This window comes from Dama dama, chromosome 32, assembly GCF_033118175.1.
Source record: "Dama dama isolate Ldn47 chromosome 32, ASM3311817v1, whole genome shotgun sequence".
In the NCBI taxonomy this organism is placed as follows: Eukaryota; Metazoa; Chordata; class Mammalia; order Artiodactyla; family Cervidae; genus Dama; species Dama dama.
In genome coordinates this window covers 41,500,470-41,519,836 of record NC_083712.1, presented here as the reverse complement: position 1 = coordinate 41,519,836, position 19,367 = coordinate 41,500,470, and the positions used below count along the sequence as shown (strand labels likewise).

Below are 19,367 nucleotides of genomic sequence, written 5' to 3'. Positions count from 1 at the left end.
CTCCAAGCGAAAGAAGCCCAGAAAAGAAAAGTTATACTTCAAATGTTAGTGTTTCTTTGGGATTTTGGAACATTTAAATGTACCACTTAAGGCTTTTTTTCCCCTCTAACAGTTTTATTGAGATATGATTCACATCCCCTACACCTCACTGCAGATGTAGACGATGGATGTGTAGACGGGGTTGGGGGGATGAACTGGAAGATTGGGGCTGATGCGTGTGGACGCCCATGTGTGTGAATGCCACGTGTAGCCAGTGGGCGCCTGGTGTGTAACACAGGGCGCTCAATGTTCTGTGATGACCCAGAGGGAAGGGATGGGGTGGGGGTGGGAGGGAGGCTCAAGAGGGAAGGATGTACGCAAACTTCTAGCTGATTAGCTTTGCAGTGCTGCAGAGACTAATACCGCATTGCAAGGCAGCTATGCAAGGGAGCAAGCAAAGTCGCTTCAGTAGTGTCCAACTCTTTGCAACCCCGTGGACTGTAGCCCGCCAGGCTCCTCTGTCCATGGGATTTCCCAGGCAAGAAAACCGGAGTGGGTTGCCATTTCCTTCTTCTCCAGGGGGTCTTCCGGACTCAGGGATCCCTGTTGTGTCTCTTGAATCTCCCACATTGGATAGAAGGTTCTTTACCACTAGCGCCACCTGTGAATACACCAATGAAAAATATAAAATGTACAATGCACTGGTCTTTAGTGCATTCACAGAGTTGTGAAACTATTATAACAATAAACTGTAGAATATAATCCTCACCAAAAAGAGACCCTGTCCCTGTTGAGGTGCGTCTCTTTCCCCTCACTGTCTCCTCTTTTCCTGCTCCTCAGCAATCACTATGCTACTTCTATGCTTCTGTAGATTTTCCCACTCTGAAAATTTCATATAAATGGGATCATACATTATACAGTCTTTTGTAGCTGGCTTTTTTCACTTAGCATAATATTTTTGAGGTTTACCTGGGTTACAGCACTTATCAGTACCTTATTCTTTTTCATGCTGATAATGGGCCATTGTATAGATTATGGCACATTTTATTTACCTGTTCTTCAGGTGATAGGCCTGTGGATTATTTCCACATCTGGGCTGTTACGAAGTATATACTGTTATGAATTTTTATGTACACATTTTCATGTGGACATATATTTTTATTTCTCTTGAATGAAATATATGTTCAATTCCCATTTTTCATGTGTTGATAGTTACTTTCTGTAAAGTCATCAGCTCTGAGGTAGCAATTCTGGTTCATTGCTTCCAGGGGAAGTACAGGGTTAAGTTCCTGCAAGCCGCTGGTCCCAAGATTTTGATCAGTCCATCAATAGGTAACCTCATTTTGTGTGTTTCTCTTTAAATGTGCCTTATTTAATATACATTTCTTACAAATAATTGATTATATGTAATTCTTTTTATAATAAAATGAGCTAAGAAATGTTTAAATGTTTTCCTAACTCTAGATAAGATGGTACATTTCACTGACTTTTAGCCTTACGATAATGCAGTCCATTGTATTTTTTCCATCGGCTATTATCTTACGAATCCACACATTTAGTCACTTTTCCAGCCTTTCCACAGCTTCATCATGCAATACAGATATTAATTTACCACTTTCTGGAGTGATCTCACATATGGATCAGTGAATTTTTTCTTCCTGATTCTGGATGTACAGTATTGTTGATGGATTAACCCCAGATTCACACAGGAAACATCACTATGACTCATGCCTGAATGAAGCTGATCTAACACATGTATTTTCTCTGTAAGGCACTCCCAGCCATCCTGTGCTTGAGAACACTATCCAGCCCTTCAGCATTACCCTTGGGGATCATTTGAAGCAATGAAATCATCAACAAAAAGCACAAAATACAAAAAAAGAAAAAAGACTTTGAAACAATGGGCCATGAAAAGAACACTTGTTTACAGCGTTAGAGGCAAGAAGGCAGTGTTGCCTTGTTAAATCTCAGCTGAGAACATGTGTGGCAGGTGGCAAATTTTTTGACACTCTGTATGTGCCCATGAATTACCACCAAAGCACCACAAGTTCGAATTTGGGGCTTACAAATAAATATTTGCAAGTAGGTAAGTTTGCAAATGCAGGTTCTCCTGACTGTCTGAAAGTAGAGTGTTCCTATGAAACCTTTCATATGCTGGAATGGCATAAAGCAAAGAAATGGTTACCATAGGACACATCTTGCTATTAGAGGCACAAAATAGATTGAGTGAAAGCACAGAATCTCAGAGGTAGTTCCAAGCTATGGCGGCTTGATGCCGAGATGCTGTGTAATTCCTGGCGAAGGGGCTGCTGCGGGGTGCATGCTGCCTTTATAACAGCCCAATGCAAAAAGAAAGCTGAATGCTATTTTCACTTTTCAAATTTCCGCCTTAAAAGTCAAAATCCCCTTGGGATTTCTTTCATTTAGTGAAGCAGGTGCTAATGGAGGTCTTTCGTAAAAACAAGCTTCCTAAACGTGGGGGATACCTGCACATACCTGTGAACAAGGAAGATTGCATTTGGCATTGGGATTGCTGGATCATCTGGTAACTGCATGTTTCACCTTTTAAGGAACTCTCAGGTGGCATTCCCATGTTGCTGGTGCCATTCTACATTCTCACCTGAGGTGGACGGGGGTTCCTAGTTCTCCCCATCTTTGCTAATGCCTTTTATCATCCATCTTTTTTATTCTAACCATTCTGCAGTCCATGGGGTCGCAAAGAGTCAAACATGACTGACTGACTGAACTGAACTGATTCTAGTGGTTATGAAGTGGTATCTCATTGTGGTTTATTTGCCTTTTCCTGATAGTAATTTCAAGCACTTTTTGATGTTTTTATTGGCCATTTCTTCATAGAAATGTCTATTGAGACCCTTTACTTAACTCTACTTATTTTAATACGATGTTACTGACATACAGCACTGTATTAGTTTAAGGTATACGACATAATGATTTAAGTTACATACTTACATACATCTTGAATTGCCACAATAATTTAGGTGTACATCCATTGTCTCATACAGATATAAAACTAAACTAGAAAAAATACTTTTGCTATGATAAAACTCTTAGGATTTTCTCTTATAAGAGCTTTCATATATATCATATACTAGTGCTAATAAATCTTGTTATGATATGTTATATCCATATAACTTATTTATCTTATCACTGGAAGTTTGTACATTTTGATCTCCTTTGTCAGCATGCAATATCACATTATTGTTAATTTTATTCCTCACCATACATTTCATCCCATGACCCATTTATTTTGTAACTGGAAGTGTGTACCTCTTAATTTCCATCACCTAATTCACCCATCCGTCTACCTGCCTTCTCTCTGGCAACCGCCTGTTTGTACTTTTTTGACTTTGTTTCTCTTTTGTTATGTTTGTTCATTTGTCTTGTTTTTTAGATTCCACCTGTAAGTGAAATAGTACAGTATTTGTTTTTCCCTGTCTGACTAATTTCATATAGCATACCTTCTAGGTCTATCCATGTTGTCACAGAGGGCAAAATATCATTCCTTTTTATGACTAACGTCCATTCATTTGTTAAGGCACACTTTGGTTGCTTCCATATCTTGGCTATTGTAAATAATCCTGCATTGAACATAGGGCTGCAAATATCATTTCAAATTACTGCTTTTGTTTTCTTTGGAAGCCCAGAAATGAGATTGCTGGATCATATAGTAGTTTTGTTTTTAATTTTTGAGGAACCTCGGTACACTTTTTCACAGGCTTTACACTCCACTCCACTGCTTTACACTTCCAACAGTGGTGCACAGGCCCCCTTTCCTCTACTTTCTAGCTGATACTTGTTATTTATTGTCTTTTTGAAAGTAGCCATTCTGACAGGTGTGAGGTTTTAGTTCCTTGTGGTTTTGATTTGTATTTCCCTGATGACTAGAGATGTTCAGCAAATTTTCACATGTTTGTTGTCCATCTGTTTGTCTTCTTTGGGCAGAAAATGTCTCTTCAACTCCTGTGCTCATCATTTAATCAAATTTCTATTGTGAGTTGTATGAGTTCTTTATATATTTTGGATATTAACCTCTTTGATTTGCAAATATCTCCTCCTGTTTGGTAGGTTGCCTTTTGTTTTCTTGATGGTTTCCTTTTCTATGCAGAAGTATTTTGTGTGACAAAGTCCCACTTGTGTATTTTTGTTTTCCTTACCTGACAATACATATCCAAAAAGATATTTCTCATAATGATGTCAAAGAACACACTGCTTATGTCTTTCTCTAAGAGTCACTGCAGCTTCCTTAAGGATGCTGTTTGCCGGATATATCTTTTCATCGTTTTAGTTTCATTTGATTGTATCATTGAATCCAAAGTGTGTGTCCCAATGGAAAAAAGACAACCTCTTTAACAAGTGGTGCTGGGAAAACTGGTCAACCACTTGTAAAAGAATGAAACTAGAACACTTTCTAACACCATACACAAAAATAAACTCAAAATGGATTAAAGATCTAAATGTAAGACCAGAAACTATAAAACTCCTAGAGGAGAACATAGGCAAAACACTCTCTGACATAAATCACAGCAAGATCCTCTATGACCTACCACCCAGAATATTGGAAATAAAAGCAAAACTAAACAAATGGGACCTAATGAAACTTAAAAGCTTTTGCACTACAAAGGAAACTATAAGTAAGGTGAAAAGACAGCCCTCAGATTGGGAGAAAATAATAGCAAATGAAGCAACAGACAAAGGATTAATCTCAAAAATATACAAGCAACTCCTGAAGCTCAATTCCAGAAAAATAAATGACCCAATCAAAAAATGGGCCAAAGAACTAAACAGACATTTCTCCAAAGAAGACATACAGATGGCTAACAAACACATGAAAAGATGCTCAACATCACTCATTATTAGAGAAATGCAAATCAAAACCACAATGAGGTACCATTACATGCCAGTCAGGATGGCTGCTATCCAAAAGTCTACAAGCAATAAATGCTGGAGAGGGTGTGGAGAAAAAGGAACCCTCTCACACTGTTGGTGGGAATGCAAACTAGTACAGCCACTATGGAAAACAGTGTGGAGATTTCTTAAAAAACTGGAAATAGAACTGCCATATGACCCAGCAATCCCACTTCTGGGCATACACACTGAGGAAACCAGATCTGAAAGAGACACGTGCACCCCAATGTTCATCGCAGCACTGTTTATAATAGCCAGGACATGGAAGCAACCTAGATGCCCATCAGCAGATGAATGGATAAGGAAGCTGTGGTACATATACACCATGGAATATTACTCAGCCATTAAAAAGAATTCATTTGAATCAGTTCTAATGAGATGGATGAAACTGGAGCCCTTTATACAGAGTGAAGTAAGCCAGAAAGATAAGGAACACTACAGCATACTAACACATATATATGGAATTTAGAAAGATGGTAACGATAACCCTATATGCAAAACAGAAAAAGAGACAAGAAGTACAGAACAGACTTTTGAACTCTGTGGGAGAATGTGAGGGTGGGATATTTCAAAAGAACAGCATGTATACTATCTATGGTGAAACAGATCACCAGCCCAGGTGGGATGCATGAGACAAGTGTTCGGGCCTGGTGCACTGGGAAGACCCAGAGGAATCGGGTGGAGAGGGAGGTGGGAGGGGGGATCGGGATGGGGAATACGTGTAAATCTATGGCTGATTCTTATCAATGTATGACAAAACCCACTGAAATGTTGTGAAGTAATTAGCCTCCAACTAATAAAAAAAAAAAAGAAGAAAGAAAAAAAAAAAGACAAAGTGTGTGTCCTCCAGACAACATATTGATCTGTCAAATTTTCTCTTTATCCAGTCTTATCCTCTCTATTTTGGTTAGACAAAACTTTCACGCTGCTCCGCAGGTGGCACAGTGGTAAAGAATCCTCTTACCAATGCAAGAGACGTGGGTTTGATCCCTGGGTCAGGAAGATGCCCTGGAGTGGAAACTGGTGCCCCTCTCTAGTGTTTTTGCCTGGAAAATTCCATGGACAGAGGAGCTTGGTGGGCTAAAGTCCAGTGAGTCACAGAGTCAGACGCGACTGAATGACTGGGTGGCGGCAATGCTTTCACATTGTTGCTAAATAGTTGGGTTTATGTCTACCATTTTAGTTTTTATTTTCTGCATGAATTATGTCCTTTTCTTCTCTTATTTCTCTTATATCAGCTTCTTTTGCATTAGTGGAATATTTTGTATTGGGCTTCCCTGGTGGCTCAGATAGTCAAGAATCTGCCTACAGTACAAGAGGCCCTTTGCATTAAAAGAGTATTTTGTATTACACCACTCTAATTCCTTAAGTGATTTTTCACCATATTATTTTGAATTGTTTGTTTAGCGATTGTTCTAGGGTTTACATATACATCCTAACTTATCAGAATTTACTTGATTTATACTGACTTAATTTTAACTGGATATAGAAATATTACTCCTGTGTAGCTGTCTTCTCCCTATTCTTCATGCTGTTATTATTATATGTATTCTACCTAGGCATGTCATAAATCCAGTGATGCACTGTTATAATTGCTATTTTATGTAATTTTATAAGGAAGCTAGAAACTTAAGGAAGACAGTATGTATTTTAGTGTTTGCTGTAATAACCTTATTTATTCTCTATGGTTCTTACCATTAACTCCTATGGACTTGAGTTGCAACCTTATAATATAGATTTGGTCCCACCTACCTCCTTTGTGCTATTATTATCCTCTACATTATAGTTCTATGTATTATTGACCCAGCTATATAAATATATACATGTGACTGTATATTTTTTTAATTTGCGAGTAGGAAAAAGGAGACACACGCATTTATGTTGTCGTTTATAATTATATAATTACCTCTCCTGGTGCTCTTTGATCATTGTTTCTTTTTGTGAAATTCAAATTATTGTCTCATGTCTTTTGCTTTCAGGTAGAACTTTGTTTAGTATTCCCTGTAGTGTGAATCTGCTAGTAACAAATTCAGTTAATAAAAATAATTCCCCAGATGCCTTTATTTCACCTTAAATTTTGAAAGGGTGTTTTGCTGGACATAAGATTCTTGGTCAGTAGATTTTTTTCTTTCAGCCTTCTGAGTATGTCATCACACTGTCTTCTGACCTTCATTGTTTCTGATGACAAATCAACAGTTTATCTTATTGTGGTTGCCTTGTACGTGGGGAGCTGCGTTTCTTTGTTGCTTCAAAAATTTCTGTCTGTTTTTGGCTTTGGGTGTTTTTGTACTATGATGTGTTGTGATGCAGATCATTTTCTGCTCATCCTACTCGAGTTTTGTTCAACTTCTTGGAAGTGTATGTGAATATTTTTCTTCAAATTTGGGGAGTTTTCAGTCAATATTTGTTTAATATGTTTCCCTGCCCCATTCTCTTTCTGTTTACCTTCTGGTGTTATAATTTAGTGCATATGTTGTTGTGATTAATGGTGTTCTACATCTCTGAGACTGTCTTCAATTTTTTTTTCCATTATTGTTTTCCTTTCTTTTCTGAATTGCATAATCTCTTTTTTTTTTTTTTTTTCTGTCTTCAAGACCAGTGATTCTTTCTTAGGCAAGCTCAAAACTACTGATGAGTCTCTCTAATGAAGTTTTAATTTCAGTCACTGTACTTTTTTTTTTTTTTTTTTTTCAGTCACTGTACTTTTTAACTCCAGAATATCCATTTTGCTTTTTCATTATTTCTATTTCTTTAGTGATATTCTCTGTTTTACAGCATATTGGCATCATACATTCCATTATTTAAACATGATTCCCTTTAATTCTCTGAACACATCAGTAATTGAAATCTTTGGTGTTGCTTTGAAGTCTTTGCCAGATAAACCTAATATCTGGACCATCTCTTTGTTGTATTTTTTCCCCTTGTATATGTGTTACATTTTTCTGTTTTTTTTTTTTTTTGCCTACTTTGTAATTTTTATTGTTGCTGAAAACTGGATATTTTAGGCAGTGTAGCCATGTTGGAAACTGATTCTCCCCTCTCTTGAACTTGTTTTTGTTGTAGATTGCTTATTTATTCGTCCAGTGTCTTTACTAGATTGTTTTAATTATATCCCTTTCCCCAACTATATGTAGTCGCAGATTCCTCAGAGGAACATCCTTAGGAGAGTGCACAGTCATTGTGGGCTGACGGTGGATTTTGCAGGACTCTAGTGGACTGTCTCTTTCCCTGATCTCCTGTTAAGCTGTCTCCCTTTGCCGGAATCATACCTAGCTCTTAGGCTCTGCTTGTTGCTGGATGATTGCTCTGTTGTTTCTACCAATACTCTAAGATATAAATGCCAGTCTGATTAAATTTAGTCCCTTTTGTATCATTAGTTTTTAAGGCAAGTCTTTGCAGTTCGTTCTGACGATGAGAAGGCTCACCTTTGCTGTCTCTTTCTCTGGTTCTCTCTGATAAACTAGCTTGTTGCTCTGATGGCACCATCGGCTTTCTCTTAATTGCTTACCACCAAAACCACCATTGCTCTTGAGAGCATCCTTATGCTTAAACCTTCCCACACTCTATTTCAAACACGGTCTGTTCCTCTGGGGAGAGCTTAGCAGCTCTCTGTTCTTATAGTACCTCGTTTCCCCTCTGTTCTCATGGAAAAATCTCTGAGCCACTTCTTTTCTCAGAGAGACTGTCCTGCTTCATTACCTGGGCAGAGGTGGCCGCCTCTGGTCTTCTTAGCTTGTTTCCCAGGCACAGAACCTTTGTCCTACAAGCAAACTGGGGCACATCCGATCACGGTTGCAGTATTCTTGGCCAGCTGTGCAGGGGATGGAGCGTCTGTCCTACGAGTAAGAGTGAAGGGAGAGAGTCCCTGGTCTCTGGGTTGCTTTGCTGGGAATTCAGTTTCTGCATCTTGGAGCTGAAGGGGATGCAGTTCACGTTAGTGGCCTGCTCTTCCTGATACCTCCTAACTGGGAGCTGATGGGAAAGGGAGCCCTAATTTCTTGACCACACGTGGCAGAGTGGAGCTGCCATCATGCTGAGCTGGGGGGCCCGGAGGGGAGGGCAAGGGTTTTCTCTGAAGCTCCATAGCACTCTCACTGTTCTTAGTGAGATTCAGTATGTTTTCCTGAAAAAATATTTTAATGTGGTCTTTACTTTTAGGATAATTTTCAAAGACTTAGAATAATTTTTTAAACAAATAACTTTCACCACTTATAGCTGTTTTGCTGGGGAATAATGACACAGGATTCCTCACTCTTGACATTCTGAAATAAAAGTCTTTCTTTTAGGCTGTTTACATTTACCTAAAGAAGAATGAAGACAGTTATTTGAATGGAGTGAAAGAAAAAGAAGCTTATGATAAAATAAAATGGAATTTCAAAACTAGATTTTTGGCTGAGTCAGTCAGGGTTTTTCATGTGGTTGGTATTCTTCAGAAAACTTCCTAACATTGTGAAATGCTTTGACTAAGCAGTCTTAGGATCCTCCACAAGCTTTTTTTTTCCTTTCAGTCATGTGGACACTGCATTGAAAAAGTCCAACTGAGTTTTTGCCTCCAGATTGAAACCCATATTTTATAAAGAAAATCTTAGATTTCCCCTTCATTTACTTGGTAGCTTAAAGCCATTCTCAATTTGTTAAGTCAGAAACTTTAAATGCGATCTCTGACATCAGTTCGTCAACCTTTATGGAATTTCTCCCCTGAGCTATAGAACAGCAGGGCTTTGGGACAGTGAGAGACTGCAGTAACAATGATGTGATCTGTAGGTGCAAGCAGCCTTTGATCTGGGATTTAGATAGCCAGGAATACACAGGTGAATTCTGGCACATTCCAGGACTTTGGTTAATATTGAGATTCTCTCTGGATGGTTGCATCTCCACCAGGGTCATTCGAGGAATCAGAGTTGGTGACGTTGTGTAAGTTACATTGACCCCCTTAGTAAAATATCCCACAAAAGATGTCCTGTGGGCCTCAAAAGCTGCCTGACTTCTCAGGGCATAACAGCCCTTGTATGGTCAGACACCTAAACTTTCTTGGTCCCTCTTCTGTAATGATGGCATAACTGCCTTCCATGATATCGTCTTGCGTAACAGTTGGTTCTCTGCTTCTCTTATTCTTCGATTCTTGTCTATGATGGTGTGAATGAGATTGAGCAGAAATCTAAGAATCTCATGAGATTGATACAGCAGAACAGAAATCTAAGAATGTATATTAGGACGATGATGAAATGACCATACCTTTTGGGAAAATGTTCCCCTACTTGAACCCTCAAGTTAGTTTACAGATTGTTGAAAACCCTGCTTCTCTTTCCAGGCAGCTTCCTGTTAGTTTGAATAGGTTTGGGCTGACCATAGGCCTCCATGTGTTACCTGTCTTCCTCTTCTGTCTTTTTATGGCATGCAATTTCCTAAATCCACAAACCAACCCTCAACTCCTGTGTCCATTCAATAAACACCTGCAGGTCCTACTGTGTGGCAAGCATTGTGCTAGGAGCTGAGGCCCTAGTGTTAATGAAAACATTCCCTTGACCTTAACTGTTTCCTTGTTCCTCTTGAGGGGAAGAAATATGAAAAAAAAAATACATGTCAGAATTCAGCATTCTGTTATAAAAGAGGCATATACAGGACACACGGAAGACCCTAAGGCCACTGTCAACTTCTTCAGAATGGGAGACAGAAGAAGCTTCATCTCAAGATGATGATGGTTAAATTGAGCCGTGAAAAAGGTTTTGGATAGATCAGATTAGATAAGCAATGATGAAGAAGGACGCACCAGGCAAGAGAAGGCTTGAAGATGAAAATCCACACAAATAGGCTCATTTACAGGACTGGTCTTTTAACCTTACAATTGGGAGAGCATGGTTCCAACAGGAGACTGTATTTCTTTGATCATAATGTTTTCCTTTCATTTTATGCCTGCATTCTTCAATCCCCCTGGTCTCAACCTCTTTAATAACAGAGAGTAGAGTTTTATTCTTCCAGCACAGCATCGCACATATTTAGGGGGTCCTTAAAAATGTGTTGAATGAATGAATACCATAAACCCACTAGTCATTATCCAGTTTAAGGGCTGTTCTTTGCCTTGGAAACTAGTTCTGAATACGCTTCATACAGTGATGGCAGCCCCTTTCTGTAGAGATGTCTCCACCATAGAGCTCCAGGGAGACAGGGTCTAGCTCCTGTGTCCAGGTCCAGCTGGTGATTTTGCTAGAAGTGACAAAAGCGATGCATAGATTCTAAATAGGTGTAGATTGCGAGTTAAGCGTTGTCTTATGATCTTGTGCTTTATTTGAAGAAAAATGAGATGCTTTAGCCCATATTATGCACACGTAGGTGAAAATGGGCAATCCAAGCGACCACTGTCACTTTGACAACCTTCCCCTTTTGTCCCTTTAAACATCGGACCAATATTCCCTGACACAGAGTGGGAAGGTGTCAGTTAGGGCTCTCTGTCCTCCCAAACTGCCCACTGCTCACTCACCGGGTGCAGCGCCTTCAGCCACTCCCTGATTTGTGCTTCCTGGTCTTCTGGGCTCTGCCCCGTCATGGGTCTGGGGCACGTCCTAGGCCTGGTTGGAGAGACAGACGCCAGGAAATCATATCTCCCCTTTCTTGCCTGGTTCAGTCAGCTCCAGAGCAGACCACATAAAGGGGTACAAGTGTCTATGACTTCTTTATGTTTTTAAAAGCTTTTTTTTTTAATTTTTAATTTTTTAAAAATTAAAATTTTTTTTGGCCACACCTTATGACATGCAGAATCTTAGTTCCCTGACCAGAAATCGAACCCAAGCCCCCTACAGTGTAAGCATGGAGTACTAACCACTGGACCTCTAGGGAAGTCCCGCTTTGAATTTTTACCGATGAGGAAACTCAAAGCACCTCAGCTTGAAGCACTCAGCAGGGATACACTTGGTGGGTCCAGCCTCAGTACCTAACCAGATGTCCTGAGGTTGGTGCCTTGCTAGGAGAGACCCCTTTTGGGAGGCCCATCCTCTTTCCATAGAATCCATCTCTTTTCACTGACTCCCCATCCTAACCTCTAGCAGTATATTTCCTTAAATCTCACTTATAAAATGTGATAAGGGTCTTGGGTAGATGCTAAGATTTAATACATGTTACCATTCCCAGGTGGCTCTGTGGTAAAGAATCTGCTTGCTAATGCAGGAGACGCAGGAGATGCGGATTCAGTCTCTGGGTTCAGAAGATCCCCTAGAGAAAGACATGGCAACCCACTCCAGTATTCTTGCCTGGGAAATCTCATGGACAGAGGAGCCTGGCGGGCTACAGTCCATGGGGTCGCAAAGAGTTGTACGTGACTGAGTACACTCGCAAGGTCAAGCTAATAAATGGCTCTAGGTGGGATTCCAAATCTCAGAGACCTTTATGGAGTCTCTCCCTTCCCCCACCCCTGAACTGCACGCCAGCCTCCTGGAACACACACACACACACAAACACACACTCACTCACTCCTCCCAAGACTGAGTGCAAATTATCAGTGCTATTACCAACAGATGCCTTAAGAAGGAAAGTGTTAGTTTCCTAACTGCCACAAAATTGGCAAGGCAATGCTCTCCATCACTCTGGACATCTTATTGTTGTGCAGAAGAATGCAGAATTCCCTTTCTCTGTCCCACCCCCACCCTCATCCTTGTCCCCATGCCATTTTAAATTGCATTCTTTGGGGTCTGCCAGGAATAGGAGAAGGGGCTTTTGTGAGGCCAGATACTCACCCATGGCTGCTCTTTTAACAAAGAGATGCTTTGCGCCTACCATTCCATTAAGGAATAGATTAACTCCTTATCTGAGTGTCCTCTTTACCTTCAATTTCTAACTAGGCAGGAGGGGAGCCGTGGATTAATCTTCCCCTTGCAGAATATAGGTAATTGATGACCTGTGGGCACAATCGCCAGGTCACATGGTCTGACAAAGGATTTATTTTTTTTCCAAATCATTATTCATTTTCATGAAGTGTTACAGAGGAATAAAAATCAAGCTGGATTTAAGTATTTTGTGCAGCAGTTAATGAATCACTTGTCTTGAAGAAAAGGAAAATGATGCAAACTCTCCTGGAAAATTCAGCCAGCATGGTCACCATAGCTTTATGATAGACTCAAGTTCATTATGATAAATATTGGATTCCTTAAAGAAATCTTTTTTTAAAAAAAAAATCTTGAACATGGGGCCACGTATCCTGGTGAGGCTAAAGTATGTCAAAGCAAAGCTGAATGCCAAATGATAATTTCTGCTAAATAATTCAGGCCCTGTGAACTCTGATATTTTGCTTACTTTGATGCCTAATGCAGATGCAATGAGAGAACCTTTTCCTCCTGGTACCAGATCCAATGTGTTCTCACCCACTGTGGCCCTTGTTTTTCTGCAGGTAGCTCATATTCACCCATTTGCGCTGTGTTCCCAGTGCCTGGCAGTAGTGGTCCCTATTAAATAGAAGTTGAAGTTGGTCACTGAGAAAGTTTTGGTGATGTTTATCATGTAGAAAATAATAGATTGCAGAGCAGGGACAAAACAGACATTTCAAGAAAAAGGAAGGGGCTACTTTTTTCTAAGGCTGAGAATTTACTTATGGTAAAAAAAAAAAAAAAAGAAGAAACAAGAAGCAGAAAGTAAACTAGTAAACTCTTGCTTAATCGAGCAACTATTGCATCAGCTTTAAGATGCCTTTTGAAAAATGATGAGCTGTGAAGTGACAGTGCAGAGATCTATTTATAAGGAAAAATTCCTGAACTCATCTGAGTGATGACCACAAAGTTTTCAATGGTATAGAACATAAAGCCATTGACTGAAATTGTGTCAAATGAGAAGATAGTTTGATGAACAGGGAGAAAGTATAGGTAAGCACTGTGTAAAATGGACCAAAACTAGCCGATAATTAACTAAGAATATAATTGGTTCTCAGAGAAGGAAATGGCAACCCACTCCAGTACTCTTGCCTGGAAAATTCCATGGATGGAGGAGCCTGGTAGGCTATAGTCCATGGAGTAGCAAAGAGGTAGACACGACTGAGTGACTTCACTTTCTTTCTTTCTGTAGTTCCTTTTTGAGAAGGAAATGGCAACCCACTCCAGTATTCTTTCCTGGAGAATCCCATGGATGAAGGGGCCTGGTGGGTTACAGTCTATGGGGTTGCAAAGAGTCAGACACGACTAAGCAACACACACACACACACACACATAATCGGTTCTAGTCTGATAACCTTAATGATCAGGTCAAAATTTAAATGATAATAAGAGAATCTAATATGTGTTGATTACTATTTCTAGGCATTGGATTAGCTCCTTTTATATGGATTGACTATTTCAATCTTCTCAACAATATTAACTAACTTGCTCAATGAATATTAACTATTTTGTTGATAGTTAATATTAACAATACTAAGTATAAAAACCTCATTTTATAATGAAGTTGCATGACATAGTGTAGGTAAAATAAGTTTTCATCTACAAATCCCACATGGAATAATGTTCTATGTAATGCTTTAAAAAGAAAGAAAAAAGACAAGAAAAAGACTATGGTGAGTTTCATGTTGCAACAGTACGGAGTGGAACAAAGACATTGGAAGCCTTCGGGCTCGCTAATATTCTTTCGATCTCTCTCTCTCACAGGAAAATGATGCTGATATGGTGGATAAAAACAAATGCTGTACCCTCTGTAACATGTCCTTCACCTCTGCGGTGGTGGCTGACTCACATTATCAAGGCAAAATCCACGCCAAAAGGTTAAAACTGTTGCTAGGAGAGAAAACCCCGTTAAAGACCACAGGTATGTGAACAGTGGTGGTGGGGAGACCCTGACCTCCAGTGCCTGGCCGGCTCCTCAGGCTGCCTCTTCAGGGGCGGCTGCAGATCAGAGCAATGCCCTTCAAACCTAAAGGGATGGGCAGGTTGCCCGGTGGAACTCGAAGTCGTAAGGCCATTAAATCCAGGTACTGATCCTCTCAACCTGGCCCCTTTAGATACATGATTCAGCAGTTTGCATCTTTTGTTTCTATCCTGCAAGATGTTGCCTATCATATTTATTATATGTTATGTAAGGTTATCTATTATGTAAGGAATGCTGTCTTTTCTGACTTTGGTCTGTAATCAGCAGAGGTGATGGATGGTGTACTGTATGTTATTGATTCCCTACTGCAGACTGATTCATCTGTACCATTTTTTGTCTTTAGAAACACTTTTATCTGCTGACAACCATGGTGTGCCTTCTCCCAACCCCCCACCCCACCCCACGTAGCATTCCAGTCATCATCTGGGGATTCTGTGATTCAAGCCTATTAACTTTCACGATAAAAGGCTTAAATATCAGTAACAGAGCATTTGACCTTCTAATTATTCAGAAGTAACAAAAAATTTCTTCAGAAGGCTATCCAGTCATAGAACTGAAATACTACCATTATCGTTTAATAAAGACAGACTATTAGAACAAGATTTACATGGTAGCAAAGACGTTACTAGAATAGGTGATAATCTCAAGAAGTTGAGGGTATATTTCATGATGTCGACGTTTCCAGTGCAATTACAATGGAGTTGTGCATTGGAGCTGCCTGCCTAATGAATCATGCATAAATCGTGGGTGTAATTATTTTTTAAATGGTATTTTGGAAATTGAAGAGAATCTAAAACAATACTTGGCTTTTATTCTCACCGGTGTTTTTCTTAAGAAAAATATCTGCTTTTGCCTAAAGACTAGTAGGGGATCTTTTCACTGTATTTTTCTACTTACTTGGAAGAATATTGTTTTTTGTAAAGGTAACTGTGACATTCAGATATAGGATGGTTGCAAAGCCCATGGAATTGGGAGAAAGCTCAGCTTGACTGAGGTACACTGTCTGTATTGACATTTGATAAGCAGGCACTTGGTTGAAACTCCTGATTTTTGCTCTCTAAAAGGTTGGATACTCACCTTGTAACCTACTCCCCCTCAAATCTCTTAAAATAGACACTTCAGAGAAACAGCCACTGGAAAATTTTTACCTGTTCTCCATGAATGAGTAACTAACCCATTTGTTCTCCCTGCCTAAGCAGAGTATTGCTGTTAAATTTAATTTTGGAGGTAGTGATGGAAGAGAAGAGGCTCTGTCTTCGTTTATCACATCAATTAGCAAGTGGGAGTTATTATTTCTGTAAAGAAAAATCACCCACCTGGCAAAAAATAGTTCTTGGTGAATTTCAACACATCCTTAAGATAACCAAGCACCAGTTTGTTTCTCTGAGTTACCCTCAAAGCTGGTAAATATAACTTGGGGGTAATTTGTTAGTTGCCTTCTATATAGTCCAAGGGAAAACAATCTAAAATACGGAAACTGCAGTGTTTACTTAATGAGTTACTTCTGGTGTTCACAGAGCTGCCCTAGTCCTCACTGTGACAGACATCGAGTTGCCGGGTGGGTGAGGAGGAAAAAGGGGTGGGTTGGGGGGTAGGGAGCACTCACAGCACTTGGTTCGGGCTGGGGAAAGAGATGCCGGTTTCTTTTGCCAGCATCTCCCATTTCTCATCTAGCTTAGGTTCCCGAAGCTGCGCATCCCCTGTGTGTGGCTTCACCTCTCATCCATTCTTCTCCAAAGCTGCTTTGAGCAGAAAGGATCTGGGAATGGGTTAACTTGAGACAGAATTGAAGAGCCTGGGAAGGTACATTGATTCCCTGGGCTGACACTGATATCAACCCAACTGCCGTCAGGGAGCAAACGAAACAAGGCGTCCTCCTAGAGGGAGGTGAGTCGTTAGGTACACGTGTAAGCAGAGGGCAGGCGTTGTGCCCCGGGGCTCAGGGCAAGGATGGAGGGCTGGGAGGAGGGTGGGCTCCAGTGATGGGGATTCGGGGTACCGAGATCATCCTGAGACCAAGCAGGGTACCAGCATCAGGAGAGTCAGACAAATGGTAGCCTGAGGTTCTGGAGAAAGGAAAGACTGTCAAGAGCATGGCAGAAAGGTTAGTTGCTCAGTCATGTCCGACTCTTTTCAACTCTATGGGCTGTAGCCCGCCAGGATCCTCTGTCCATGGGATTCTCCAGGCAAAAATACTGAAGTGGATTGCCGTTTCCTCCTCCAGGGGATCTTTCCAGCCTAGGGATTGGACCCGGGCCTCCCACATTACAGGCAGATTCTTTACCATTTGAGACACCAGGAATCCCAAGAGCATGGGAAGGCACTGTTAGACCTGAGCGCTGGGCTGGAAACCACACAGGAACATAGCAAGAACCTGGCTCCCAGGTCTAGGTTAGAGGTTGAGGCTTGGTCTCTAGCACAAATTCGGTTACTACAAATAGAGAATAAGGACCAAGAGGCAGCAAAAAAGAACACTCGGGACACGGACTTCCTGAGCCCCTGAGTGAAGCTCCTTCAGATCCTTGAGTGGCATCAGGACAGCCTATCATCCATCTTTACTGCCTGTAGCTGAACCCAGCAGGGCTGCCGGAAGCTGTGGCTGGGGCTGCCCTCTGCCCGTCTAGGAACTGCTCTGTCTAATCCACCAGGGTGGCTGGACATCACTTCTACAGTGAAAACAGAAGGAAAACATAGAACATTAAAAACCCAGCCAAATGAATTCAGAAGCAATCTCCCTCCTCAGGTGGGCTGCTGGAGATTCCCCTCCATAAGTAACAGGCTCCTGAATGGTGGTGACTTCTGAGTGGAAATTATTGAATGAAGCATGAGTCATTGTTTCTCAGAGCTATTCTGTATGATGAAGGGGAGCAGTTAGTGTCTGGGAACCATCACCTTTCCTCCTACTCAAGATGCACTTTGATCAGACATCAGCTGAGGATACTGCAGAATTAGCTGGCATTTGAGTTGCTTTTTTCAAACGGGTGTGTGTTTACTAGGATGTCTGAAATGCTTGGAGGCGCCGCTAAGGACAAAACCCAGTGTGTTTTGGAATCTCTGCTCTAGCTCATGCTTTTCTTTCTATAAGATGAGAGCAGGGGAGACTACAAACTCACCGTGTTCTCCAAGGCTTGGCAGACCTTGGTGTAGAGGTCTTGCCCAGATCGGAGGCTCGGTAGAGGCTGCCCTGGTCATATCACAGCCACACTGTGGGAAGCTTCTGGAGGTGACCCAGAGAAAAGAGGCCAGAATGGTGAAGAGCATAGGAATCCTCTCACTGGAGGGGGTGGAAAGGAAGTGATGCTTTTGAGCATGGAAGAGAGATTACTGGGAAGGCTGTCATGGGAAAGAGAGAATCCTGCTGTGTGTGCACGTGAATGTGCATCATGCATGTGTGTGCTTGGATTTAAAAGATATAACCAATGAGTAGGTAGAAATTAGGGGCCTAGATCTGAGCTCTGAATAAGTATCTCATATTCAGAGATATTTGTTTTTATTTTCTGTCCATGACATGCAGTTTGTGGGGTCTTAGTTTCCAGACCAGGAATTGAACCTGGGACCTTTGCGTTGGGAGTGCAGAGTCTTAACCCCTGGACACCAGGGAAGTCTCAGTAATCAGAGACACTTAAAGGTGGACTGTGTGTCCGGGGATGAGGGGCTGTTGAAGCAGAGGTTGGACCACTTGGCAGGGCATTTCCTGAGGGGGTTCTACCATCATAACGTTAGTCCAGAGGGCATTTTAAGTCACTTGATTACATGGTCAGCCTAGACGGCACTTTCAGTGCGCCCCAGGTTCCCCAGCTCCTGCACTCCCCCGCTCTCCTGGGCCAGTCCCCGCCTCTGTTCAGAGAACTCACCCCAGAAACGTCCATCTCCAAGGAGACCCAGACCACATCCCCTTGAAGCATAAAACAAAAGCTTTCAACTACAGTTATTTCCCACTGTCTGCCACTAATCAAAGTGAGATTTGAGATCACCCACACTCTATCAGTATCAGTTCAGTTGCTCAGTCGTGTCCGACTCTTTGCAACCCCATGGACTGCACCACACCAGGCCTTCCTGTCCATCACCAACTCCTGGAGTTTACTCAGACTCATGTCCATCAAGTTGGTGATGCCATCCAGCCATCTCATCCTCTGTCGTCTGCTTCTCCTCCCACCTTCAGTCTTTCCCAGCATCAGGGTCTTTTCAAATGAGTCAGTTCTTCATATCAGGTGGCCAAAATACTGGAGTTTCAGCTTCAGCATCAGTCCTTCCAATGTACATTCAGGACTGATTTCCTTTAGGAAATTTGAATTTCCTAATTCTTGATTTCCTTCCAGTCAGGAAGGACTAGTTGGATCTCCTTGCAGTCCAAGGGACTCTGAAGAGTCTTCTCCAACACCACGGTTCAAAAGCATCAATTCTTTGGTGCTCAGCCTTCTTTATGGTCCAACTCTCACATCCATACATGACTAATGGAAAAACCATAGCTTTGACTAGACAGACCTTTGTTGGCAAAGTAATTTCTCTGCTTTTAAATAAGCTTTCTAGGTTGGTCATAACTTTTCTTCCAAGGAGTAAGCAAGCATCTTTTAATTTCATGGCTGTGGTCACTATCTGCAGTGATTTTGGAGCCCCCCCCAAATAAA

The 19,367-nt window shown here is 41.2% G+C and overlaps 1 protein-coding gene across 1 annotated transcript in view; it reads left to right on the top strand.

The window, feature by feature from the left end:
• Positions 1-19,367, top strand: part of ZMAT4 (zinc finger matrin-type 4) — a 309,158-nt gene that overhangs the window by 189,983 nt on the left and 99,808 nt on the right. Inside the window, exon 4 of the mRNA XM_061134790.1 lies at positions 14,523-14,679. Within this exon, the coding sequence (XP_060990773.1) occupies positions 14,523-14,679 (157 nt within the window). The remainder of the gene's footprint in view (positions 1-14,522; positions 14,680-19,367) is intronic.